A 26,740-nucleotide genomic window follows, 5' to 3' on the forward strand; every position below is an offset into this window, starting at 1 on the left:
TAGATGTTTTTCTTACAAGCAAGAGATGATATCTAGCAAACCCTGCAAACTGGCCACAGAAGGTAAATTACTTATTGTCAGCATTCTGCAGCCCAGATATGCACTGAGATTATATGAAAAGCCCGGACAACCCCTTTAACACCTAAACCCCTGAAGCCATTGTCCTCTGTAAAGAAACAAAAATGAAAAAACAACATCACCTCACCTGTCCAAAGTTGAAAGAATACAAAGTGTCCCATTCCGTAATCTATTTGTGCGACATTTGCTCACAGGACAGAAAAGACGCTGGCTGCAATCCGCAAAAACCTACCAAAAATGTCCCAACACGTCTGATAGGAAAAACGGCCCTGAAGTCACTAGACTTCAAAATCCCTATATCAGCACTCCAATATATTCTGAAGACAGAGCAAAAGAGATTAAACCGATCAGGGACAAAAATGGAAATTCAGCACAGCCCCAGCCGGGGCTGGCTGAACACAAAACTAAGTAAATCAGAAAAAATCTCATGGAACAATAGCAGAGCAAAACTTAGCTTTAGAAGACAGGAACTGAACTGGAGGCCAGCCCTCAGAGCAGGAGAAATCACCACATGTTCAGGTGACAGGTCTCTCCCATCCAAATCAGTTTCACCACCTCCTTTCACCAGCAGAGGGAGTTCATCGGACACCAAAGGTGAACGAGAAAATGAGCTCACAACAGTACCTCCCCCTTGAGGAGGTGTCACCGAACCCTCATCCACGCCACCAGGCCGATCAGGATGGGCCCGATGAAAAGCACGAACCAATCTTTCGGCATGAATATCAGATGCAGAGACCCAAGAATTATCCTCCTGGCCATAACCCTTCCACTTAACCAAATACTGGAGTCTCCGTCTAGCCAGACGAGAATCCAGTATCTCCTCAACCTCATATTCCACATTACCCTCAACCAATACAGGGTCAGGAGGTGCCACCACAGGAACCACTGGCTCAACAAACCTCTTCAACAGAGACTTATGAAACACGTTATGGGTCTTAAATGTAACAGGAAGAGCCAATCAAAAAGAGACCGGATTAAGAATCTCCAAAATCTTGTAAGGTCCAATAAATCTAGGTTTAAACTTTGGAGACGCCACCTTCATAGAGATATTCTTTAATGACAACCAAACCATATCACCCACCTTAAACCGGGGACCAATGGTCCTCTATGCCGGTTGGAAAACCGCTGGGCCTTTCCCTGGGAGAGAGACAACTTATCCACCACTTGGTCCCAAATCTGGTGCATTCTCTCCACCACAGTGTCAACACCTGGGCAGGCAGAAGACTCCACCTGCCCTGAAGAGAATCAAGGATGAAACCGCAAGGTTACAGAAAAAGGGTGACATCAAAGTGGCAGAACTAGCTCTATTATTTAAAGCAAATTCGGCCAAGAGCAAAAATGAGACCCAATCATCCTGATCAGCAGAGATAAAACATCTCAAATAAGACTCCAAAGTCTGGTTTGTTCTCTCCGTCTGCCCATTGGTCTGAGGGTGAAACGCAGAGGAGAAGGACAACTGAATTCCCAGCTTGGAACAAAAAGTCCTCCAGAATCTAGAGACAAACTGAACTCCTCTATCCGATGCAATGTTCACAGGAATCCCATGCAAGCGAACCACCTGTTTCAAAAACAAGGGCACCAACTCTGAGGAAGATGGCAACTTAGGGAGTGGTACAAGATGGACCATCTTAGAGAATCTATCACAAATCACCCAGATAACAGTCATTCTCTGAGAGACAGGCAGATCAGAAATAAAATCCATTGAAATAAGGGTCCATGGCCTCCTGGGCACCGGCAAAGGCATCAACAACCCACTAGAGCGAGGACAAGGCTTAGACCGGGAGCAAGTCCCACAGGACTGCACAAAATTCCTGACATCACGAGATAAGGCAGGCCACCAAAAAGACCGACTCACCAAATCTCTAGTACCAAAAATACCTGGATGACCAGCCAATGCGGAGCAATGAACTTCAGACATCACTCTCTTCCTCCACTGGTCAGGAACATACAATTTTCCAATGGGACAACGCTCAGGTTTGTCCTCCTTAAACTCTTCCAGAGCACGTTTCAAATCGGGCGAGATGGCAGAAAGAACTACCCCCTCACCTAAGATGGTAGCAGGCTTGGTCACAATAGGAGAATCGACAAAGAAACTCCTAGAGAGGGCGTCTGCCTTAACATTCTTAGTGCCCGGAAGAAAAGAGACCACAAAATCAAAACGTGTGAAAAACAAGGCCCACCTAGCCTGTCTAGGATTCAAGCGTTTGGCCGACTCGAGGTAATTCAAATTATTGTGGTCAGTGAGGACCACGACTTGATGTCTAGCTCCCTCCAACCAATGTCTCCACTCCTCAAATGCCCATTTCATGGCTAACAGTTCCAGATTCCCCACATCATAGTTGCGTTCAGATGGGGAGAACTTTCGGGAAAAGAAGGCACAGTGATTCATTTTAGATGTTACCGGATCTTTTTGGGACAAAACAGCTCCTGCACCAATCTCTGACGCGTCCACCTCTACCTGAAACGGAAGTGAGACATCAGGTTGTCGCAAAACCGGAGCAGAAGTGAACCTCCGCTTCATCTCCTGAAAAGGAAGAAACAGCCTCTGGAGACCAATTCAGCACATCAGCACCCTTCTTAGTCAAATCAGTCAATGGTTTGGCAATACCAGAAAAATTAGCTATAAATTTAAGATAAAAATTAGCAAAACCCAAAAACTTCTGGAGGGCCTTCAAAGAAGTGGGCTGAACCCAATCATAAATGGCCTGTACCTTGGCCGGGTCCATTTCAATAGTTGATGGAGACCAAATAAATCCCAAAAATGAAATCCTCTGTACACCAAAAAGGCATTTCGATCCCTTAACATACAGGGAATTCTCCCTCAAAATCCGGAACACAGTCCGAACATGTTCCACATGAGAGTCCCAATCCCTGGAAAAGATCAAAATATCATCCAGATAGATGATCAAAAATTTATCTACAAAGTCCCGGAAAATATAATTCATGAAGCACTGGAAGACAGAAGGGGCATTATTGAGCCCAAAAGGCATCACCAGGTACTCAAAATGCCCCTCTGGAGTATTAAACGCCGTCTTCCATTCATCCCCATGCTTAATGCGAATAAGATTATATGCCCCCCTGAGGTCAAGCTTGGTAAACCAGCAAGCACCTTTAACTCTGGAGAATAGATCAGAAATCAGGGGTAACGGATACTGATATTTAACAGTAATCTTGTTGAGGGAACGATAGTCAATAAAAGGCCTTAATGAACCATGTTTCTTGGCCACGAAAAAAAACCCAGCACCCAAGGGTGAAGAGGATGGTCTAATATGACCCTTCTCCAACGACTCCTTAATATAAGATCGCATAGCCTCGTGCTCGGGTACAGATAAATTGAAAAGTCGACCCTTGGGAAATTTACACCCAGGGCTCAACTGAATTGCACAGTCATAACTCCTATGAGGAGGCAAAGACGCAGACTTATTCTCACTAAATACATCATAAAAATCAGCCAAATAGTCAGGAACATCATGCGACTGGGGAGAGGTGGAGAAAACAGGAGCGTCACTAAGGGCACACCGACAACCCCAACTCACCACAGACACAGATTTCCAATCCAAAACTGGATTATGGATTTGCAACCAGGGAAACCCCAGAACAATGGTATCATGCAAATTATGCAACACCAAAAATCTGCAATTTACTTGATGGTCTGGGGCGACCCGCATTACCACCTGGGTCCAAAACTGAGGTTTATTCTTCTCCAAAGGAGTAGCATCAATACCCCTCAAAGGGATAGGTGTCCGCAGAGGTGTCATAGGAAACCCACAACGTTTAGCAAAATCCAAGTCCATCAGGTTCAGAGCCGCTCCTGAATCCACAAAAGCCTTAGCGGAAAATGTGGACAGGGAGCAGATCAGAGTAATTGCCAGAAGAAACTTAGGTTGAACACCACCCACAGCAAATGTGTGTGCAAAACGCTTCTCTCGTTTAGGGCAGACAGAAACAATATGAGAGGCATCTCCACAGAAAAAACACAGCTTATTACGCCTTCTGAACTCCTAGACAAAACTCTATCACATTGCATAGGTTCAGACATTTGTTCAACAGGTGGCAACATTTCTCGTGTAATTTTACGTTCACGTAAACGCCGATCAACCTGAATGGTTAAAGACATAGAATCGTCAAGACCAGAGGGAACAGGAAATCCCACCATAGTATCTTTTACGGTTTCTGACAAACCCTTCCGAAAGAGAGCTGCCAAGGCACCACCATTCCAGGTAGTAAGGACCGCCCACTTTCGGAATTTTTGACAGTACAACTCTGCAGAATCCTGACCGTGGCTCAATGCCAACAGGGCTTTTTCAGCTTGATCAATAGCATTAGGTTCATCATACAACAACCCCAAGGCTTGAAAAAATGCATCCACATTAGTTAGAATAGGATCATCAGGTGTAAAAGAAAACGCCCATTCCTGGGGATCGCCGCGCAGCAAAGAGATGACAATTTTAACCTGCTGCGCAGAGCTCCCCGATGAGTTAGGTTTCAAGGCAAGAAATTATTTACAATTATTCTTAAAATTCAAAAATTTAGACCGATCCCCAAAAAACACATCAGGAGTAGGGATCTTTGGTTCAGCAGCATGTGAATGAGCAAGATAGGCGGAAATTCCCCGCACTTCAGCAGTGAGCTGCTCCACACGATCAGACAATTGCTTAATCTCCATTAAGAAAAAATTCCTCCTACGGCCCCAGAGAAAAAAGAGGAAAAAAAAATACATACATACAAAAAAAAAAAAAAAAATTGACACTTTTTTTCACAATTCTTTCCTGCTATTGAGTACCCTAGAATCTGCGGTATGGCTGGTGATTCTGTTATGAATGAGTCACCGGAGGAGGAAAAAACAAAAATGCAAGGTAAGTACAGAAAACCGGAGAGGTTGGTAGCTAGCGGATTGCAGACCCCTGATCCTATTCACAACAACTAACAGTAGCCGTGGAGCGTGCCTACGGTGGTCCTAGATGCCTCGTCACAGCTGGAGAGCTAAATAAGCCTAAAGAAAGAAAGGGGAAATCTAAACTGCCCCAGAGCAGACCCCAAAGCAATAGATAGCCCCCAACATGTATTATCGGTGAAAAAAGATGAAAACACAAACACAGACAGAAAGACAGGCAGAGCAAACAATGGGGCCCAACTAACTAGATAGGACTACCTCTTGAAGCTCATCAAGAGAATGCCAAGAGTGTGCAAAGCAGTAATCAAAGCAAAAGGTGGCTACTTTGAAGAACCTAGAATATAAGACACACAGTATTTTCAGTTGTTTCACACTTTTTTGTTAATTATATAATTCCACATGTGTTAATTCATAGTTTTGATGCCTTCAGAGTGAATCTACAATTTTCATAGTCATGGAAAGCAGGATTTACTGGTAAGGCCTCTTTCACACTTCAGTTTTTTGCATCAGTCAAAATCCGCTAAAAAGACGGATGGCGGATCCGTTTTAGTACTGATGACAACGGATGCCACCTGTCCTTTTTTTTGACGGATCCGACAAATGAAGAATTTTAACCCCTTCCTGACATCAGACGTACTATCCCGTCCATGGGACCCGGGCCCCTATGCCCATGGACGGGATAGTACGTCTAGCGCGATCAGCGGCGCCCACGTGGTGAGCGCCGCTGATCGCGGCCGGGTGTCAGCTGATTATCACAGCTGACACCCGGCACTATGTGTCAGGGGCGGTCACGGACCGCCCCCGACACGTTAACCCCTTGCACACCGCGATCAAACATGATCGCGGTGTACCGGGAGTTAAAGGGAAGCATCGTCAGGGAGGGGGCTCCCTCCGTGCTTCCCTGAGCCCCCCACGGCAGCGCAATGTGCAGCGCTGCTGCGGGGGACTCCTTTCCTCCAGGCCCCCGGATCCAAGATGGCGACGGGGGCCTTCGGGGGCCTGGAGGAAGCTGGCTTCCTAAGTGCCTGCAAAGCGCAGGCATGAGGAAGTCTTGTGCACTGCCTGTGACAGATTGCTGATCTGTCACAGTGATCTGTGATGTGACAGATCAGCGATCTGTCACAGGACAGTGATGTCCCACCTGGGACTATGTAATAAAGTAAAAAAAAAATTAAAAAAAAGTGTAAAAATAATTTAAAAAAAAAAAAAATCGCCAAATAAATTGGTAAAAAAAAAAAAAAAATATTCCCCAATAAATTCATTTTTTGAAAATAAAAAAAAACCAAAACAATAAAAGTACACATATTAGGTATTGCCGCGTCCGTAACGACCCGCCCTATAAAACTGTCCCATTAGTTAACCCCTTTAGCGAACCCCTAAAAAATTAAAAATAAAAAACGAAGCAAAAAATGATTTATTATCATACCGCCAAACAAAAAGTGTAATAACGCGCGATCAAAAAGACGCATATAAATATCCATGGTACCGCTGAAAACGTCATCTTGTCCCGCAAAAAACGAGCCGCAACACAGCATCATCAGCAAAAAAATAAAAAAGTTATAGCTCGCAGAATAAAGCGATGCAAAAATAATTATTTTTTATATAAAATAGTTTTCATTGCATAAAAGCGCCAAAACATAAAAAAACGACCTAAATAAGGTATCGCTGTAACCGTACTGACCCGAAGAATAAAACAGCTTTATCAATTTTACCGCACGCGGAACGGTGTAAACGCACTCCCCCAAAAGAAATTCATGAAACGCTGGTTTTTGTTCATTCTGCGTCCCAAAAATCGGATTAAAAAGCGATCAAAAAATGTCACGTGCCCGAAAATGGTACCAATAAAAACGTAAACTCGTCCCGCAAAAAATAAGACCTCACATGACTCGGTGGGTCAAAATACGGAAAAATTATAGCTCTCAATATGTGGTGATGCAAAAACTATTTCTACAATAAAAAGCGTCTTTTAGCGTGCGACAGCTGCCAAAAATAAAAACCGCCATAAATAGTAAATCAAACCCCCCGTTATCACCCCCTTAGTTAGGGAAAAATAATAAAATTAAAAAAATGTATTTATTTCCATTTTTCCATTAGGGCTAGGGTTAGGGCTAGGGCTAGGGCTTGGGTTAGGGCTTGGGTTAGGGCTGAGATTAGGGTTAGGGGCGTGTTGGGGTTCGGGTTGGAGTTAGAATTGGGGGTTTCCACTGTTTGGGCACATCAGGGGCTCTCCAAATGCAACATTGCGTCTGATCTCAATTCCAGCCAATTCTGAGTTCAAAAAGTCCTATGGTGCTCCTTCTCTTCCAAGCTCTGCCATGCGCCCAAACAGTGTTTTACCCCCACATGTAGGGTATCAGCCTACTCAGGACAAATTGCAAAACAATTTTTGGGGTCCAATTTCTCCTGTTACCCTTAGGAAAATAAAAAATTGGGGGCAAAAATATAATTTTTGTGGAAAAAAATAATTTTTTTATTTTCACGTCCGAGCGTTATAAACTTCTGTGAAGCACTTGGGGGTTCAAAGTGCTCACCACACATCTAGATAAGTTCCGTGGGGGGGTCTAGTGTCCAAAATGGGGTCACTTGTTGGGAGTTTCAATAGTTTAGGTACATCAGGGGCTCTCCAAACGCACATGACACCCGCAGACCATTCCATCAAAGTCTGCATTCCAAAACGTCACTACTTCCCTTCCAAGACCCCACGTGTGCCCATACAGTAGTTTTCTCCCACATATGGGGTGTCAGCGTACTCAGGACAAATTGGACAACAACTTTTGCGGTCCAATTTCTCCTGTTACCCTTGGGAAAATGAAAAAATTGGGGACTAATTGATCATGTTTGTGGAAAAAATACGATTATTTTATTTTCATGCCCGGGCATTATAAACTTCTGTGAAGCCCTTGGGGGTTCAAAGTGCTCACCACACATCTAGATAAGTTCCTTAGGGGTTCTCGTTTCCAAAATGGGGTCATTTATGGGTGTTTCCACTGTTTAGGTACATTAGGGGCTCTCCAAAGGCAACATGACACCCGCAGACCATTCCATCAATGTCTGCATTCCAAAACGTCACTACTTCCCTTCCGAGCCCTGACGTGTGTCCATACAGTAGTTTTCTCCCACATATGGGGTGTCAGCTTACTCAGGACAAATTGGACAACAACTTTTGGGGTTCAATTTCTCCTGTTACCCTTGGGAAAATAAAAAAATTGGGGAATAATTGATCATGTTTGTGGAAAAAATGCGATTTTTTTATTTTCATGCCCTGGCATTATAAACTTCTGTGAAGCCCTTGGGGCTTCAAAGTGCTCACCTCACATCTAGATAAGTTCCTTAGGGGGTCTAGTTTTCAAAATGGGGTCATTTGTGGGGAGTTTCCACTGTTTAGGTACATTAGGGGCTCTCCAAAGGCAACATGACACCAGCAGACCATTCCATCAATGTCTGCATTCCAAAACGTCACTACTTCCCTTCCGATCCCCGACGTGTGCCCATACAGTAGTTTTCTCCCACATATGGGGTATCAGCATACTCAGGACAAATTGGACAACAACTTTTGGGGTCCAATTTCTCCTGTTACCCTTGGGAAAATAAAAAAAATGGTGACTTAAAGATCATGTTTGTGGAAAAAATACGAATTTTTTATTTTCACACCCGGGCGTTATAAACTTCTGTGAAGCACTGGGGGGTTCAAAGTGCTCACCACACATCTAGATAAGTTCCTTGGGGGGTCTAGTTTCCAAAATGGTGTTATTTGTGAGGGGTTTCCACTGTTTTGGTACATCAGGGGTTTTCCAATCGCGACATGATGTCCGATCTCAATTCCAGCCAAAAACGTCAAATGGCGCTGCTTCCCTTCCGAGCTCTGCCATGCGCCCAAATAGTGGTTTACCCCCACATGTGGGGTATTAGCATACTTAGGACAAATTGCACAATAACTTTTAGGGTCCTGTTACCCTTGGAAAAATAAAAATTGGGGTGAAAAGATCATTTTTGTGGAAAAAATATGATTTTTTAATTGTACCTCTGTACGTTATAAACTTCTGTAAAGCCCTTGTGGGTTCAAAGTTCTCACCACATATCTAGATAAGTTCCTTGGGGGGTCTAGTTTCCAAAATGGGGTCACTTGTAGGGGGTTTCCACTGTTTAGGTACATCAGGGACTCTCCAAACGTGACATGGCGTCCGATCTGAATTCCAGCCAATTTTGCATTGAAAAAGTCAAACGGCGCTCCTTCCATTCAGAGCTCTGCCATGCGCCGAAACAGTCGTTCCCCCCCACAAATCAGGTATCAGCGTACTCAGGACAAATTGCACAATAACTTTTGCAGTCCAATTTCTCCTGTTACCCTTGGTAAAATAAAAAAATTGAACCTGAAATATTTTTTTTGTGAAAAAAAGTTAGATGTTCATTTTTTTTTAAATATTCAAAAAAATTCCTGTGACGCACCTAAAGGGTTAATAAACTTCTTGAATGTGGTTTTGAGCACCTTAAGGGGTGCAGTTTTTAGAATGGTGTCACTTTAGACCCCTCAAAGTGGCTTCAAATGTGATGTGGTCCTAAAAATAAAATGGTGTTGTAAAAATGAGAAATCGCTGGTCAACTTTTAACCCTTATAACTTCCTAACAAAAAAAAAATTTTGGTTCCAAAATTGTGCTGATGTAAAGTAAACATGTGGGAAATGAAGTTTTTTGTGTGCCGTATCTCTGTGATTTAAGGGCATAAAAATTCAAAGTTGGAAAATTGCGAAATTTTCAAAATTTTTGCCAAATTTCCGTTTTTTTCACAAATAAACGCAAGTTATTTGAATGAAATTTTACCACTAACATGAAGTACAATATGTCACGAGAAAACAATGTCAGAATCTCCCGGGATCCATGGAAGCGTTCCAGAGTTATGACCTCATAAAGGTACAGTGGTCAGAATTGTAAAAATTGGTCATGAACGTGCAAACCACCCTTGGGGGTGAAGGGGTTAAAGGAATCACAGCCTGGAAAAGGAGAGAGAGAGAGAGAGAGAATTTTTTTTTTTTTGTCCGGCACCCAGAAAGAATTTCGGGTTAAATGAGTGTCTGGAGGATCCGCCAGAGAAAAAAACGTTGCAAGCTCCGTTTTGAAATCTTTGAGGATGGTGACGGACAGCAACTTTTGGCGGATCCTCAAAAAAACCGGATGCAACAGACGGCAATCCGTCACAATCCGCCATTAATGGAAGTCAATGGGGGAAAAAAACGGATCCTCAAAAAAAAAATTAAGGATCCGTTTTTTTCAAAACCTGGCGGATTGTGACTGATTGTAAAAAACTGAAGTGTGAAAGAGGCCTAATACTCTTTTAATGAGTCCACGACAGCACCCACTTGGAGAGAGGGATCCGCCCATAGGAACAGGAAACCTACAGAGACAAAAGAGGGCGGTCCGCCTCTCCCCCTCAGTTGGATTTCAGAGTACCAGGAGGAGCGCCAATTATTAGGCCATTATATTATCCAGTATTCAATTTTTATTAATTTTACCACTAGGAAAGGTGTATATACATTATGTTAACTTCTAGGGAGGGTTAGTGAACGGGTGCTGTCGTGGACTCATTAAAAGAGCATTACCGGTAAGTAATCCGGCTTTTTACTCTTCGCCACTACAGCACCCACTTGGAGAGACTTTCAGAGACCTTCACCTGGGAGGGACCACCGTGCCGAGAACCGCTCTACCAAAGGCTAGATCAGCTGAGCATGATAAATCAAGCCTATAGTGGTTATAAAAGGTAGAGGGTGTAGACCAAGTTGCAGCCTTACATATAGACTCGATTGCGACGTCTCCCCTCTCTGCCCAAGAGGAAGCCATAGCTCTGGCGGAATGTGCTCTAATACCCTCCGGAGGATCTTCATTGATCTCTGAGTATGCCAGCCCAATCGCGTCTCTGATTCATCGAGACAGAGTACCCCTTGTGACCTCATATCTCTTCTTTTGGCCCTGGAAGGAAACAAATAGAGCCCTACTCTTCCTCCAGCTGCTAGACCTCTCGATGTATTGTAATACAGCTCTTCTAACGTCTAGTGTATGGAACTTTTCTTCCTCTGGAGTAGAAGGGTTACTAAAAAATGAAGGGAGGTGGATCTCTTGTGATCTATGAAATTTCCCTACAACCTTTGGTAAGTATGAGGGGTCTGGTTTTCATACTAGCTGATCCTGGAATGTCAACAGAAAAGGGGGTTCTATTGAAAGTGCTTGTATGTCGCTAACTCTTCTGGCTGAGGTTAGTGCAACTAGCAGTACTGTTTTGAAGGATAGGTGTTTAAGGGATATTGAATCTAATGGTTCAAAAGGAGGACGTGTTAGGGCCTCCAGTACCGGGTTCAAGTCCCAAGGAGGAACTCTGGGTATGTGGACCGGCTCGCTACGCTCACAGGCCGAGATGAATCTGCCTATCCATCTATTGCCTGCCGCGTTATAACTATAGAGGGCCCCCTAGAGCCGACACCTGGACTTTTAGTATGTTAACAGATAGGGAAGGAATTAGAAACTCTAGGATTGCTGTTATCGGAATTTCTCCGGAATCGGGAGCTGTGTGGAACTCTAGGAATTTTCTCTATACCCTGGTGTAAATTTTTGTCGTTGCCAATTTTCGACTTTGTAGGAGTGTATTGACTAACCCCTCAAAGAATCCTCTTGATCTCAACATTTCTCTTTCAAGTTCCAAGCCGTCAAGTGGAGATTGTTCACTTGAGGATGGAAGAATGGCCCCTGCGAGAGGAGCCTGGGGGTTGAAGGAAGCACCCACGGGTCTGTCACTGACATTGCTTGCAGGCATGAAAACCATGGCCTCCTGGGCCAGAACGGTGCTATTAAGATTATTCGTGCTTCCTCTGCTCTGATCTTTCTGATCACCTGCGGTAGTAGTATGATTGGTATTAAAGCATATGTCAGTTTGAATCGCCACGGGGCCTGGAGGGCATCCAGAATTTCCGGATTGTCTGTCACGTTTAGAGAGGCGAACCTTCGCACCTGCCTGTTTTCTCTGGTGGCGAAGAGATCTATTTGTTGGAAGACCCCATAGTGACATGATGCGTGTGAATATCCGCTGGCTCAGACACCACTCTCCTTGTCGCAGTGTATGGCGGCTTAGAAAATCTGCTTCCAAATTGTCTCTTCCCCTTATGTGGAGGGCTGAGAGAGACAAAAAATGTTTTTCGGCTAAGGATAAGATCCTTCTTGCGGAAGACATTAAGGCGACTGATCGAGTCCCGTCTTGTCTGTTCAGATATGCGACTACTGTGGTGTTGTCCGAAAGGATTCTCACGTTTTCCCCTTGTAACTGTGGAAGAAAATGATATAATGCATGACTGACTGCCTTTAGTTCTTTTAAATTTGATGAATCGTGATCTTCGCCTATATCCCATAGGCCTTGGTCAAAATATTCCCTATATGGGCTCCCCATCCTGTGGGGCTAGCGTCAGTAATAATTATACGGGAGAGTGTTATAACCCAAGGTACTCCTCCCGCTAGGTTATCATCCCTTAGCCACCATGCGAGGGAGGTTAGGACCTCCTGGGATAGAGTGATTTTCTTTGTCAGATTCCCCCGGTCATGGGACTCCTCTAAGAGAATTTGGTGTTGTAGTTCCCTCGTGTGGAACTGGGCCCACCGAACTGCCGGGATGCAGGAAGTAAGGGATCCCAGGAGGGACACTGCTTCCCTTAAAGATATTGCTATCCTAACCTTTTTAATTGCTGACATTTTTGGTATATGGAGTCTACTTCGAGACCCAGGAAGGACTGAACAGACTGCGGCTCGATTCTGGACTTCTTGAAGTTTATTATCCACCCTAGAGCCTGTAGGGACAAGATTGTATCAGCAACTCGTTCATTACATTGCCGAATTGAGTTCCCTACTATCAAAAAATCATCCAGATAGGGTACTATCAGTGTGTCCTTCTGGCGTAAAAAAGCCATCACTTCCAGCATCACCTTTGTAAATACTCGTGGTGCGATGGAAATGCTGAATGGCATGGCTGTGAACTGGAGATGCTGTATCTTGCCATCAAGGAGGACCGCCACTCTGAGGTATCTCTGATATCTGCAATGGATGGGAATATGGTAATAAGCATCCTTCAGATCCAAGCCTGCCATCATACAATTGGGGAAGAGGAGCTTAATAGTGGATCTTATGGATTCCATCTTAAATTTATGATTTAAATGAATTTAGTTTCTTCAAGTTGATTATCGTCCGGAATGATCCGTCTGGTTTAGGTATCAGAAAGAGAGGGGAGTAAAATCCTCTCCCTTCCTGTCCTTTAGGCACATGGACCAAAACTTTTTTGTCCAGTAGATTCCAAATCTCAGCCTCCAGAGCCTGCTGTTGGATTGGTGAGCTGAAAGATGTTATGATTAATGAATTACGGGGTACATGATGGAACTCTATCTTTAACCCTTCTTTAATAATGCCCAGAACCCAAGGGCTAGCCGTAATTTTCTCCCATTCTCGAAAAAATTTTTTTAGCCTTCCGCCTACTGGAGGGACTGGCTCCTCAGTTCCTGTCCCTGCGGAAGGAGGATCCTCTAAACATGGCACCTTTGCCCTTTCCTTCCTTTGTGGCCCAGTGGTTTTGATTTTCTGCTGGTCTTCCCCGGCCAAATGGTCGTCTCCTAAACGCCCTCCTATAAAATGGGAGAGGAGGGTTAGGGAATCCTTTTTTCCTTTCTTTTGCCTTAGTAAGGATTTCATCTAAGGCTTTCCCAAATAAGAACTCACCCTCACAAGGAATGGCACAAAGCTTTGCTTTGGATTGGGTGTCACCTCTCCAGCTTTTAAGCCATAGGCTACGTCTGGCGTTATTAGCCAACCCTGCTGTTCTGGCTGCCATGCGTAAGGAATCAGCAGAAGCATCTGCTATATATGCTGCTGCGCCACGGATTAATGGTATGGCGGCTCGTAGCTTGTCTCTGGAGATCTTCTGGTCTATTTGCTGGTCTAGTTGATCGATCCAGACCAGCATAGAGCGAGCTGTGCACGTACTAGCTATTGCCGGTTTAAACGTGCCGGTAGCTGCCTCGCATGCCCTCTTTAATGAGGCATCAGGTTTCCGGTCAAGAGGGTCTTTTAGAACCCCTGTGTCCTCCACTGGTAAGATCATTTGCTTTGAGGCGGAGGCCACTGCCGCGTCCACCTTCGTGACCTTAACCCATGTTGACAATTCTTCGTCGCTAAAGGGGTACCTTCTCTTTGAGGTTGAGGGAAGATACCTTCTCTGGTCCTGTCTCTCCCATTCCTTCTTAACTAGAGCTTTTATTGCTGGCATAACTGGAAAAACTCTCCTCTTTCTGTCTGTCAGACCTGCAAACATAATTTCTTATGTCGTTTGCGGCTCCTTTGTGTTTGTGCATCCCATAGTATTCCTCACGGATTTAACTAAATTGTCCATATGATCTAAAGGAAAACAGCAACGGCCCTCCATATGAGGAGGATGCTGATGTGGATGCATTGTAACTATCCGAGGCTACTTCGCCCTCATCGGTGTCTACGGCCCCCTGCTGCTGGCTTGTTAGTTTCGGTATTAGTAGGCCTGCAGTTCTTCCCTAATTATAGCCCTTATATCTGCAGCTGAAGTTGATGCCTGTTTTGCTGTTTCATTAATACATCTTTTGCATAGCCTTTTTGTGTAAGAGTCCGGTAGCGGACGTGTACACAGGGCACATTCTTTATTTTTTGATTTTTCCTTCCTCTTAGTCTGAGGTAGAGACATAATGACGGAGAGAGGGAGAGAGAGAGAGAGAGAGAGACATTTTATCAGCTTGATAGGCAGAGCGTCGTCCACTCACCCAGAGAAGCTGTAGGTACCGGCTCAGGAGGCTGAGAAGGAGGCTTGTTGGCGTGGCTTTGATCCGAGGAACCTCGTCTTGCGTGGTCCTTGGCTGCTGCTGCATCGCCTGCCTGGGGATGCGCGTCCTGCCTTGGTGAAGACATGATTGCACGCTATATCCCTGTGCCCCAGGCCTTTTGTAAGCCCCTTCATACCTGGTACCTCCCTCTTCAGGTGCGCCTGTTTGCGGCTCATTAGCATGCGCTTCAACGCTGAAACTAGCCGCCTGCACTCTGCAGGTTAAATCGCTTCCCCTTTTTTTTTTTTTCCTCTGGAGGGGGAGGGGAACACCTCTATGCCCGCAGTGGTGCCCAGCAGCGCGTGCGCTCTGAGCCGAGGAACTTCCGGTAACCCGGAAGTTCCTCCTTACCACTTCCTGCTGCGCTGCATGTGCGTCCTCCTGGACGCTGAAGTCCTATAGGAATGCCGGAGGCTGCCGCATTCTCCAGTTCCTGCGCCCCCACACGGACCAGAATGGATCCTACCGCAATTCTTGTGTCGTGTAGCCATCAGAGGAACCCCTGGTCGGCGCCACCCGGTACCGATGTTTCTGCCCGGTCTGTGCCATACCAGCCGAGGAGGGAGCCGGACCCCAGCACTCCCCCGTCGCTGCTTCTGGACCGGAACCCCTGCCGTTCTCGCAGATACTGCACAGGCGGTTCCTTGGCCCAGGTAAGACTGTAGCGTATCCTGCGGTTCCCCTTAGGAACAGGAAACCAACTGAGGGGGAGAGGCGGACCACCCTCTTTTATCTCTGTAGGTTTCCTGTTCCTATGGGCGGAACCCTCTCTCCAAGTGGGTGCTGTCGTGGCGAAGAGTAAAAATAAAGAAAACTCTTTGAATGAGAAGGTGTCCAAACTTTGTATGTACTGTATATAATTAGCACAATGCGTGTGCAGTTTACTGTACATGTATTTAATTAAATGATTATTTTTCTGAAAAAATTCGATGGACTTAATTTTCATAACAGAGGGAAAGCTGACAGCTGTGGGCTGATGTTTATAGCCTGGGAAGGGGGTAATATCAATAGAGCTTCCCAGGCTATTAAAATCAGCTCTCAGTTGTATACTTAGCCTTTACTGGTTATTATAATGGGGGTGTCAGGGTCCTGACGGCGTACAGCCTCCGCTAAGCAGGGACTCACCCGCACCGTAGGGACCCCTGGGGACAAGAACAGCCGGAAAATAAAGACGCACGGGACCTGAATGTAGAAATTTAGAAAGCAGGCACAGGACCTACGGTCATGTGAACGGTCATGTGACTGCAAGGGGGCGGGGCATAGCAACCTGCTTTCTGAGGAGGAACAAAACTCATCAGGCAAAGCAGAGGTCAAGCGCATTACAGACAAGCGAGGTACAGGAGGGATAAACAGACGGGAGGTCAGACAAAGCGAAAGATCATACACAAGATATCAATACAGTACCCGGGATGAGACAGAACGGACAGTCAGGGCCAAGCAGAGATCAAAAACCAAACGGACATAGAAGGTACCAAGCAGAATCCAAAGCGATATCCAGAGCACAGACCGAGTCATACACAGAATCAATCAACCAGAATACAGCACTAACACACTCAGGGGTCACCACACAATGTCAAGGGCGAAAGTATAACTGACGGGGGATGGGAGCTTCCTGAGGCTATAAGAAGCCTCCCCAGAACCAATGAGTGGCCACCATAATAGGTCGCAGGTGTGCAGGCGAGAGTCTGCACTGCGATCAGAACATTAACCCCAGAAGTGCCGGTCACCCAGCACTGGTATCATGACAGTACCCCCCTCTCAACGGGGGGCCTCTGGACCCCCAGGCTTGCCCGGGTACCTAGCATGGAAAGCCCGAACCAGACGATCCGCATGCATCAACCGGGCCGGCACCCAGGACCTGTCCTCCGGCCCATACCCTTTCCAATGAACTAGGTACTGTACTGACCGCCGTACCAACCTAGAATCTACAATGTGACCAATCTCATATTCCACATGTCCCTCAACCGAAACCGGAGGAGCAGCGGACTCGGATTCTCCCCGGACTGCTTCAAACGGCTTCAGTAGAGATCTATGGAAGACGTTAGGGATCTTGAAAGAGGGTGGAAGGCACAGCCTGTACGCTACTGGGTTGATTTTTTACACAATCTTGTACGGGCCAATGAATTTGGGGCCCAACTTGGCTGACGGAATCTTTAACTTAATGTTTCGCGTGGAGAGCCAAACTTTCTCTCCCACCCGAAACATGGGACCAGGTGTTCGTTTCCTGTCCGCGAAAAACTTATACCTGCCTTGAGACCTAGATATACGCCGCTGGACTTTTGCCCATGTATCTTTTAACCGCTGAACAGAGTCCTCAGCCCCGGGGCACCCCGAATCCAGGCAAGAAAACTCACCAAAATGAGGACTGAACCCATAGTTGATCAAGAAAGGGGACATACCAGTGGATTGACTCACCCGACTATTGAAGGAAAATTCAGCCAATGGCAGTATATCACACCAGTCATTCTGTCTAGCAGAAGTCAGACATCTGAGGATCTGTTCCAGAGACAGATTAGTGCGTTCCGTCTGACCATTACTCTCAGGATGATATGCAGACGAAAAAGACAGAGATATCCCTAATTTTTTGCAGAAAGCACGCCAAAACTTAGCCACAAACTGCACACCACGATCAGACACCACATTCAGGGGTACCCCATGCAAGCGGACCAAATGCTACACAAACAATCTGGATAAGATCTCAGCAGAAGGTAATGCGGACAGGGGTACAAAATGAGCCTGCTTAGAAAATCTGTCCACCACTACCCATACCACCGTATTACCCCTGGAAGAGGGAAGATTGGTAATAAAATCCATGGACAGATGGGTCCACGGTCTTTCGGGAACTTCCGAGGACATCAGCTCCCCCGCCGGCCGGCTATGGGAGCTTTTAGAACGAGCGCAGACCCCACAACCAGAAATGAATTTCTTTATATCAGAACCCAGAGTAGGCCACCAGAAGATCCTAGCCACCGCCAGTCGCGTGGCTGATATACCAGGATGAGCACACAACTTGGATTTGTGGAACTCTTGCAAGAGTTTAAGACGAAGTTGCTCTGGGACAAACAACTTTCCCCCTGGCTTGGCTGCAGGAGCCAGCGACTGGGCCCCCTCAATTTCCCGTTCCAATTCAGACGAGATCCCTGCTAACACCACCCCAGGGTGCAGAATGGAGGACGGTGGCTCAGGGACAGACACAGGGTGAAAACTACGAGATAAGGCGTCAGCCTTGACATTGTTTGACCCTGGACGGAATGTAATAATAAACTGGAAACGAGAAAAAAAAAAGTGACCAACGGGCCTGTCTGGGCGTTAATCTTTTAGCAGACTCGATGTAAGACAAATTTTTGTGATCAGTGATCACAGTAACCGGGTGACTGGCCCCCTCCAAAAAGTGCCTCCATTCCTCAAACGCCAACTTATCCGCAAGAAGCTCTCTATTGCCTACATCATAATTTCTTTCAGCAGCAGAGAACTTCCTGGAAAAGAAGGCACATGGCCTGAGTTTGGTTAGAGTGGCAGGCCCTTGGGACAACACCGCCCCCACCCCCACCTCGGAGGCATACACCTCCACCACAAATGGCTTGGAAGGATCTGGCTGTATCAAGACAGGAGCAGACATAAAACATTTTTTCAGCGTCACAAAGGCCTCTTTTGCGAGCGAGGACCAATTTCTTACATCCGCACCTTTGCATGTTAGATCCGTGAGAGGTTTGACCACTTGCGAAAACCCCCGGATAAATTTGCGGTAATAATTGGCGAACCTCAAGAAGCGCTGAAGACCCTTAAGATCTCGGGGTTGCACCAAATCCGCAATGGCCTGCACCTTCTTGGGGTCCATGCGAAAACCCTCACCGGATACAATTAACCCCAAAAAAGACAATTCTTGCACACAGAATACACATTTCTCCAATTTGGCATACAGATGATTTTCTCTCAGTCTTTGGATAACCGTTCGTACATGTTCCAAATGAGAATGCTTGTCGGGGGAGTATATGAAAATATCATCTAAGTACATAACGACAAAACGACCAATGAGATCCGAGAATACCACGTTGATGAAATTCTGAAATATGACGGGGGCGTTGGTAAGACCAAACGGCATGACTAAATTTTCAAATAGTCCCTCGGTCGTGAGGAACACGGTTTTCCATTCATCCCCCTCTTGGACCCTTATCAAATTATATGCCCCCCGAAGATCCAGTTTAGAAAACCACTTTGCCCCTGATAGTTGGTTACATAAATCGGGAATCAACGGAAGGGGGTACGTATTCCGTACAGTAATGATTAAGCTCCCGGAAGTCGAGACAGGGACGTAACCCGCCATCTTTTTTCTTTACAAAAAAGAAACCTGCCGCCACAGGTGAGACTGAAGGACGTATGTGTCCTTTGCGCAGACTTGCAGCAATGTACTCCTTCATAGCCAAGCGCTCAGGACCGGACAAATTAAACAGACGGGCTTTAGGTAATTTAGCCCCCGGGACCAGCTCAATAGCGCAGTCAAAGGGTCTATGTGGCGGTAACGTCTCGGCCTCGCTTTCGGAGAATATATCTTCGAAGTCCTTCAGGCATTCTGGAATACCTTCCAGCTCGACAGCTGATACAGACACAGATTTAACAGGTTCAACCAGCAGTGCGGATTTATCACATAACTCAAAATAATTAAACCCCCATTGAACAATCTCCCCCATTTTCCAGTTAATAACTGGGTTATGGCGTTGTAACCAGGGCATGCCCAACACCAACCCTGCAGGTAGATTGTCCAGCACAAAGCAACTTAGGTTTTCCACATGAGTAGCGCCCACTCTGAGCGAAAACACGTCAGACATACAGAGAATTCCCTCCTTAGTGAGGGGAGAGGAGTCAATGGCCATCACCTTGATCGGAACCTTGAGCCTATCTGTCCCTATCTTGCAGTGTGAGACCAATTGGGAGTCAATGAGGTTAATAGATGATCCGCAGTTCACGAAGGCTGTAGAGGAAAAAGAACTACCGTCCACAAACAGTTCCACAGGCAGTAACACTTTAGAAAATGAGGAAAAGGGTACCTGAGGGTCTGAGCAGTCTCCCCATTGACTACCCAGACCTAGTCGTTTCCCGCCGACCGGGTTTGAAAACGGGCAATCAGGACACTCCCTTTTCCAATGTCCCGTTTTACCGCAGTAAAAGCATAATTGCTTGTCCTTCCGGCGTTTCCTCTCCGTATCCTTAAGGGAAAGGGCGCCTACATCCATGGGCTTAGGGGCAGTCTCTTTTCCACTGGGGAATAATGGAGTTTCCACCTGCATCACTCTTCTGGCCCACAGCCTGCGGTCCATCCGGACGGCCTGGGTCATGGCGTCCTCGAGAGAGTTAGGTGGGGGATGTAACGCCAAGGCATCCTGCAGCCGCTCGGACAAGCCTCTGCGAAAGAGTCCTCGGAGTGCGGCGTCGTTCCAAGAGACCTCTGCGGCCCAGCAGCGGAATTCAGTACAAAACCACTCAGCTGAGTGTTTCCCCTGACAGACACTCATCACCATGTCCTCTGCCAATCGCACTCGGCCAGGTTCATCATAAATGTGCCCCAGAGTCTCAAAGAACAAATTCACAGACATGCGTTCAAGAGCCGAGGAAGAGAGAGAGAGAAAGCCCAAGCCTGTGGAGCCCCCCGAAGTAGGGAAATGATGACCCCCACCCTCTGGAACTCATTCCCAGAAGAGCAGGGCCTCAGAGAAAAAAAAAGCTTGCATCCTTCTCTGAAAGACCTGAACTCCTTTTTATCCCCTGAGAAAAGGTCTGGCAATTTGACCGGAGATTCTGGAAATGCCAATGACACATCTCTATCCCCAGCACTAGAAGCCCCTGTAGCGACAGCCCCCTGCACAGTATCCACCAACTGTTGCTGGGTCTGGGCCATCGTGCGCTGTTCCACATTAAGTTTGTGGAACATTTTGGTCAGGTGCTTGACCTGATCAGCCAAAGCTTGTATGGGATCCATGAGGATAACACACTTTTTTTTTTTTCTCCAGAAAAAAAAAAAAAAAAAAAAAACTGCAATGGTCAGTTATAATATCAGGGTCCTGACAGCGCCGGCGTACAGCCTCCGCTAAGCAGGGACTCACCCGCACCGTAGGGACCCCTGGGGACAAGAACAGCCGGAAAATAAAGACGCACGGGACCTGAATGTAGAAATTTAGAAAGCAGGCACAGGACCTACGGTCATGTGAACGGTCATGTGACTGCAAGGGGGCGGGGCTTAGCGTCCTGCTTTCAGAGGAGGAAGAAAACTCAGTCAGGCAAAGCAGAGGTCAAGCACGATACAGGCAAGCGAGGTACAGGAGGGATAAACAGACGGGAGGTCAGACAAAGCCAAAGGTCATACACAAGATATCAATACAGTACCAGGGATGAGACACAACGGACAGTCAGGGCCAAGCAGAGATCAAAAACCAAACGGACATAGAAGGTACCAAGCAGAATCCAAAGCGATATCCAGAGAACAGACCGAGTCATACACAGAGAATCAAGCAACCAGAACACAGCACTAACACACTCAGGGGTCACCACACAATGCCAAGGGCGGAAGTATAACTGACGGGGGATGGGAGCTTCCTGAGGCTATAAGAAGCCTCCCCAGAACCAATGAGAGGCCACCATAATAGGTCCCTGGTGTGCAGGTGAGAGTCTGCACTGAGATCAGAACATTAACCCCAGAAGTGCCGGTCACCCAGCACTGGTATCATGACGGGGATGTAGCGTCGCCCTATAATAACCAGTAAATATCTCCGGGCCAGACAAAACTGTTGGCACTTTGCCAAAATTTGCTTTCGGCCATGATTGTATCTATAATGTAGCGCTGAAAGCGTCTTTCTGTTCAAAGCCGGTATAGACTGCACCTGCGCAGTTTTACTGGAGTCGGAAGGACGCATCCAGCGTTAATAGAGGTGACAGGGAGGACGACAAGGATGGAGGACAAGTGTAGCACTGGAGATTGCAGTATGCGTAGGCGCTGACCTAATACATGAGGACATACCACGAGCTCCGGTGAGGCTGGAAGAGGAGCGTTGGGTCACAGTCAGCACCTGCACATGGCGTGATCTCCAGAGCTGTGGAGTCGGTAAGAAAACCTGCGACTCCGACTCCTCAATTTCCCTTACACCGACTCCCACATATATTGCTTATATTGAAGTGAAAAATTCATTGTAGTACAATGTGAACATCAGACATGCAATCATTCTTATGATACAGTAATCAAGATATTTAGGTAGAACATAATATATTTATTGGAATACAACTTTAGAACACAAAAAAACTAATAAACTGTAAATATGTAATATCGATTACACACACACACACATATATATATATATATATATATTACACACACACACACATACATACATATACACACACTATGTAATAAACTATGTAAGTGGCAAAAAACAGTTTTCAACAAAACATACTAAATAACATTTGTGCAGTCTGTGAATTTGTTCTAAGAAATAGAATTGCCTCCATCAGATCCTCCTTCATAGATGACCTCAAATCTGACCTAATAATTTTAAGGCTAGAGAACAACCTCTCTACAGTAACTTGGGTTGGAGGCAAAGCCGTAACCACATGGGCAACATCTCTCACAATTTCCGGGTATAAAGGAATTGCCTCATGCACGGTCAGTTTTGATGAACGGTTGAATTTTTCTTTTTCTTTAAGAGCAAGTGAAACATTTTTCTGAAATATGGTCAATCTGCTGCTATAGGAGACGGAGTGAAATCTTTTTCCTTGCGGCAACGCTTTGCCTGCTCCATGTCATCCAAATACTTGTCAAAATCAAACGCCTCATCTGATGAGGATGAAGATATGGCAGCAGTAGCACTGTCAGGACCCAAGTCCCCTTGCGCCTGGCAATTCTCCTTAGGCCACTCATCCTAACTGCTACCTCAGTCAGAGCTTCTTTTCCTTTAGGCTATGTGCACATGTTGCGGATTGGGCTGCGGATTTCGCAAAATCTGCAGATTAGCCTGCGGTTTAGCCCAGCGGTTTCACACCTCTACAATGTTGAAGGTGTGAAACCGCTGCGGATTCCGCACAAACAATTGACATGCTGCGGATTGTAAACCGCAGCAAATCCGCAGCATGTGCACAGTGTTTTTTGGTTTCCATAGATAATAATGGTACTGTACAACGCAGCTAATTCTACTGCGGATCCGCAGGGCCAAATCCGCTGCGGATCCGCACCAGAATCCGCAATGTGTGCACAGACCCTTAGTAAGCTGTTGTTCATCAAGCAGTATACGATGACTTGGGTCCACATAAACAGCTGCCAGAAAATTTTTATTTTACAATAGCTATGTCTCTCTCCGTTTCATTGAAGCAGAAATGCCATCTGCGATTAAACCTCCTCTTTGGGACAGGCAAAATAGCAAGTTCTTCCACTCCCTTATGAAAATGCCAGGAGTTAAATCCTCAGCTTGTAATTTTTTTATTCACGGTAAATGGGTGATTGAGTTGAAGGAATTGCTTAGCCACCTGTGTCCATTGACCTTCATTTAGGGTTACATGAGGGTTCACCATATCTATAAGAAACGGTTTTAGTTCAAGCAATCACTCAATCATTAAATAAGTGCTGCCACACCAAGTGGCTTGATCGACAATTGCCCCTTTCCCAGCACGTCTCTTCAAGATAGAATCAATTTTAGGGGTTCTGGCAGCAATAACCAATTTCCTCACTTTTCCAATCAGATTTCCAGCATGTCCCTCTTGCAGACTATCTCTTATTGCCAGCTGCAGCATATGCACAACTTTCTCACTTTCTCCAGCTCGGGGCCCAGGAATCGGATCCTGTGCAGGGCAGGTACCCCTCCCCCTCCTCTCTGGTGAAGATGGCAGAAGACAGAACAGAGGAGGGGAGATTGCCCCCTGCAGTCTGGAGCCGGTGCAGGACGGGAGCACGGCAGCATACAAGTGAGTTTTGATAGGTGCGTGCCCCTGCTTCTAGGGGGGCAGCTGCCCCCTGCCCCTCGCTGGCTACGGCCATGATTCACACACGGCGTTTTTGCGGATCCGTTTTTTGCAGTAAAATGCAGCGACTCTGTGCATCCCAGCAAAGTCAATGGGTTTCAAGATATGACATTCAGACACATCGTTTTGTGAGGATCCGTTTTTGGGCTGAATGAGCATGTCAGTTTGTGTGGCGTTTTTCTAATCTGCTTTTGCTATTGAAAACATTATTTATGAGCTCAAAAACCTTTCAGGTGATGCAGTTTTTTAAAAAGCTGATCTGCTTTTGCAGCTGAAAAACGTATCCTCATAAAACGCAGCAAAAACGCTGTGTGTGAATGTAGCCTTAGGTCAGGAATAGAACAGCCATTTATAGGACGTTTCATAACTTTCCCAAATTCCTATGAAAAAATATTCAGCATATTCTGCATTGAATTACTGTACCCAATTTATTATATATTTTAGGAGTCGGTCCATTTTATACCAACTCCAACTCCACCAAAATGAGCACCGACTCCACAGCCCTGGTGATCTCTGGGGCTATTTTATTGAAGACAAATTCGCACACAGTGTCTTCAACAAAATTTAAATATTTAACACAGACAGTGCATAGCAGGGGAGCGGGGAAAGGTTTATTGTTGTATGTATGTATGTATGTATGTATGTACGTACAGTGGGGGAAAAAGTATTGAGTCAGCCACCAATTGTGCAAGTTCTCCCACTTAAAAAGATGAGTGGCGTGGCCTAGACAGTTTCCAAATTTCAACCCCATAGAAAACCTTTGGAGGGATTTGAAAGTCCGCGTTGCGCATCGCCAGGCCCAAAACATCACTCCGCTAGAGGAGATCTGTACGGAGGAATGGGCCAACATTCCGCCAACAGTGTGTGTCAACCTTGTGAAGACTTACAGAAAACGCTTGACCTCTGTCATTGCCAACAAAGGATATATAACAAAATATTGAGATGAACTTTTGTTAATGCCCAAATACTTATTTTCCACCATAATTTGCAAAATAAATCTTGCCAAGTCAGACAAGGCGATTTTCTGGATTTGTTTTCTCATTTTGTCTCTCATAGTTGTGGTCTACCTATGATGTCAATTACAGGATCCTCTCATCTTAAGTGGGAGAACTTGCACAATTGGTGGCTGACTAAATACTATTTTCCCCATTGTATGTATAGAACAACAGCAGCGCATGCAGGATGGGGGAGCATATAATAGGATGGGGGATATATACAAGGCAGGAGGAGAATATACCAGACTGGGGGAGCATATTCCAGACTAAGGGAACATATAATAGGTTGAGGGACCAAAATGGGTGAGCAAATAAAAGACTGGGGGAGCATATTAAAGGCTAGAGGGACATAAACAAGGATGTGGAGCATATATCAGGATGGAGAAGCATATACCAGGATAGGATAGAGTAGCATATACCAGGATGCAGGAGCATATTTCCAGGCTGGAGGAGCATGTACCAGGCTAGGGGAGCATACACCATGCTGGAAGAACATATACCAAGATGCATTAGCATATATCAGCCTTGGGGAGCATATGCCAGACTTGGGCACCAGGATGTGGGACAACATATCTAGCGAGGGGTGCATATATCAGCCTGGGGGAGCATATACCAGAATGGGTGAGCATATATAAAAGCCTGGGGGACCAGGCTGGAGGAGCATATACCATTCTGGAAGAACATATACCAAGATGCATTAGCATATACCTGACTTGGGGAGCATATACCAGACTGGGGGAGCATATAAAACTTGTGGACCAGGATGCGGGACAATATACCTGGCGAGGGGACCATTTACCAGGATTAGCTATTGAACCCGTTCTACGTCCGGGTTGTGAGCATTTTTATTGGTACATTTTTGTGCTATGTTATAGGGAACCCGTCACCCGTAACCTGCAACTATGTAGTCAATCTGCAGGTTAAAAGTGTTATTATGCTGCCTGGTGCCTACTCACAGCCGAATGCAGAGGAGAGAAAATGATCTTTATTCTTAGCAGTATGGTCATTTCAAAAAAGTTTGCTCATTTCTGCATCAAGATGTTTATTCTTCCCAAGTGAGCTCATCCAACAAACACATCACATAAAGTAGGGTATCAATAATCAATTGTGTAAAGAAGGTATAGAGAAACACCTTTGTACATAGAAGAACTTCATTTGCTGCCACGTCACGTCTCACCATGACTACTCTGTAATGTTCTTGTACTGGCATGCTCCTGCATTGTCACTTTTCTAACCAGCCTTCGCAATATAGTCCATGGCTGCGCTGGTGGAGATGCTGCACTAAATTCACAGGGTCACTTAGTTCATTGTGTAAGAGTCAAATTAGCCAATCTGCTATTACCAGAGCTAAGTTGCTACCCGGTTTTGAGTAGATTATTACCAGACCCGACTTCTAAATCCTTTCCTGATCGGCCTACATATTTCTTGTTGACCTCAAAACAGTTTGGCTTCTCACGGCCACTAGAAATTCAACATATAATTACAGTAGAATCTGTGACTTCTCTGCATTTGGTGGTCACTACTCACCTGGGCAGTCATATGTAGTAATCTCCTCTTTACACCGCTCATCACCCCTCACATATGTCTCTGTAGTATTAATATGGGTCAAATATTCACCCTGAAAAATATTGTAAAAGTCACAGACAGATGGAGAAGTCACATCTATGATCAGCTCTAATCCTGCCATCTCCACCGCTCTCATTACACAAGTATAAAACATAACACTGGTGGATAAAACAAGACTGAGCACAAGACCTTCACAGCCGTCTACACATCATAGGGGAGATCTCATGACACCTTCTCTTCATCTACCTGATGATCCTGAGGAACATTGGGATCTTCTTGTTTACAGTCCTGTGGAAGAAGAGGACGGGGACATCTCTCTGGTGTTGTCCTCTTACTGGATAGAT

At 45.7% G+C, this 26,740-nt stretch overlaps 2 protein-coding genes across 2 annotated transcripts in view; one reads left to right on the top strand and one right to left on the bottom strand.

Annotated features, from left to right (window-relative positions):
• Positions 1-26,740, top strand: part of LOC141094226 (uncharacterized) — a 754,752-nt gene that overhangs the window by 637,087 nt on the left and 90,925 nt on the right. The gene's annotated exons all lie outside the window — the stretch shown is intronic.
• LOC141094300 (uncharacterized) overlaps positions 1-26,740 on the bottom strand; it is a 62,935-nt gene that overhangs the window by 11,654 nt on the left and 24,541 nt on the right. Inside the window, exons 5-6 of the mRNA XM_073580137.1 lie at positions 26,643-26,740; positions 26,358-26,448 (exon numbers count right to left, since the gene is read on the bottom strand). Of these exons, the coding sequence (XP_073436238.1) occupies positions 26,358-26,448; positions 26,643-26,740 (189 nt within the window). The remainder of the gene's footprint in view (positions 1-26,357; positions 26,449-26,642) is intronic.

This window comes from Dendrobates tinctorius, unplaced genomic scaffold, assembly GCF_039654945.1.
Source record: "Dendrobates tinctorius isolate UK_male_01 unplaced genomic scaffold, ASM3965494v1 ptg000063l, whole genome shotgun sequence".
NCBI classification, from domain to species: Eukaryota; Metazoa; Chordata; class Amphibia; order Anura; family Dendrobatidae; genus Dendrobates; species Dendrobates tinctorius.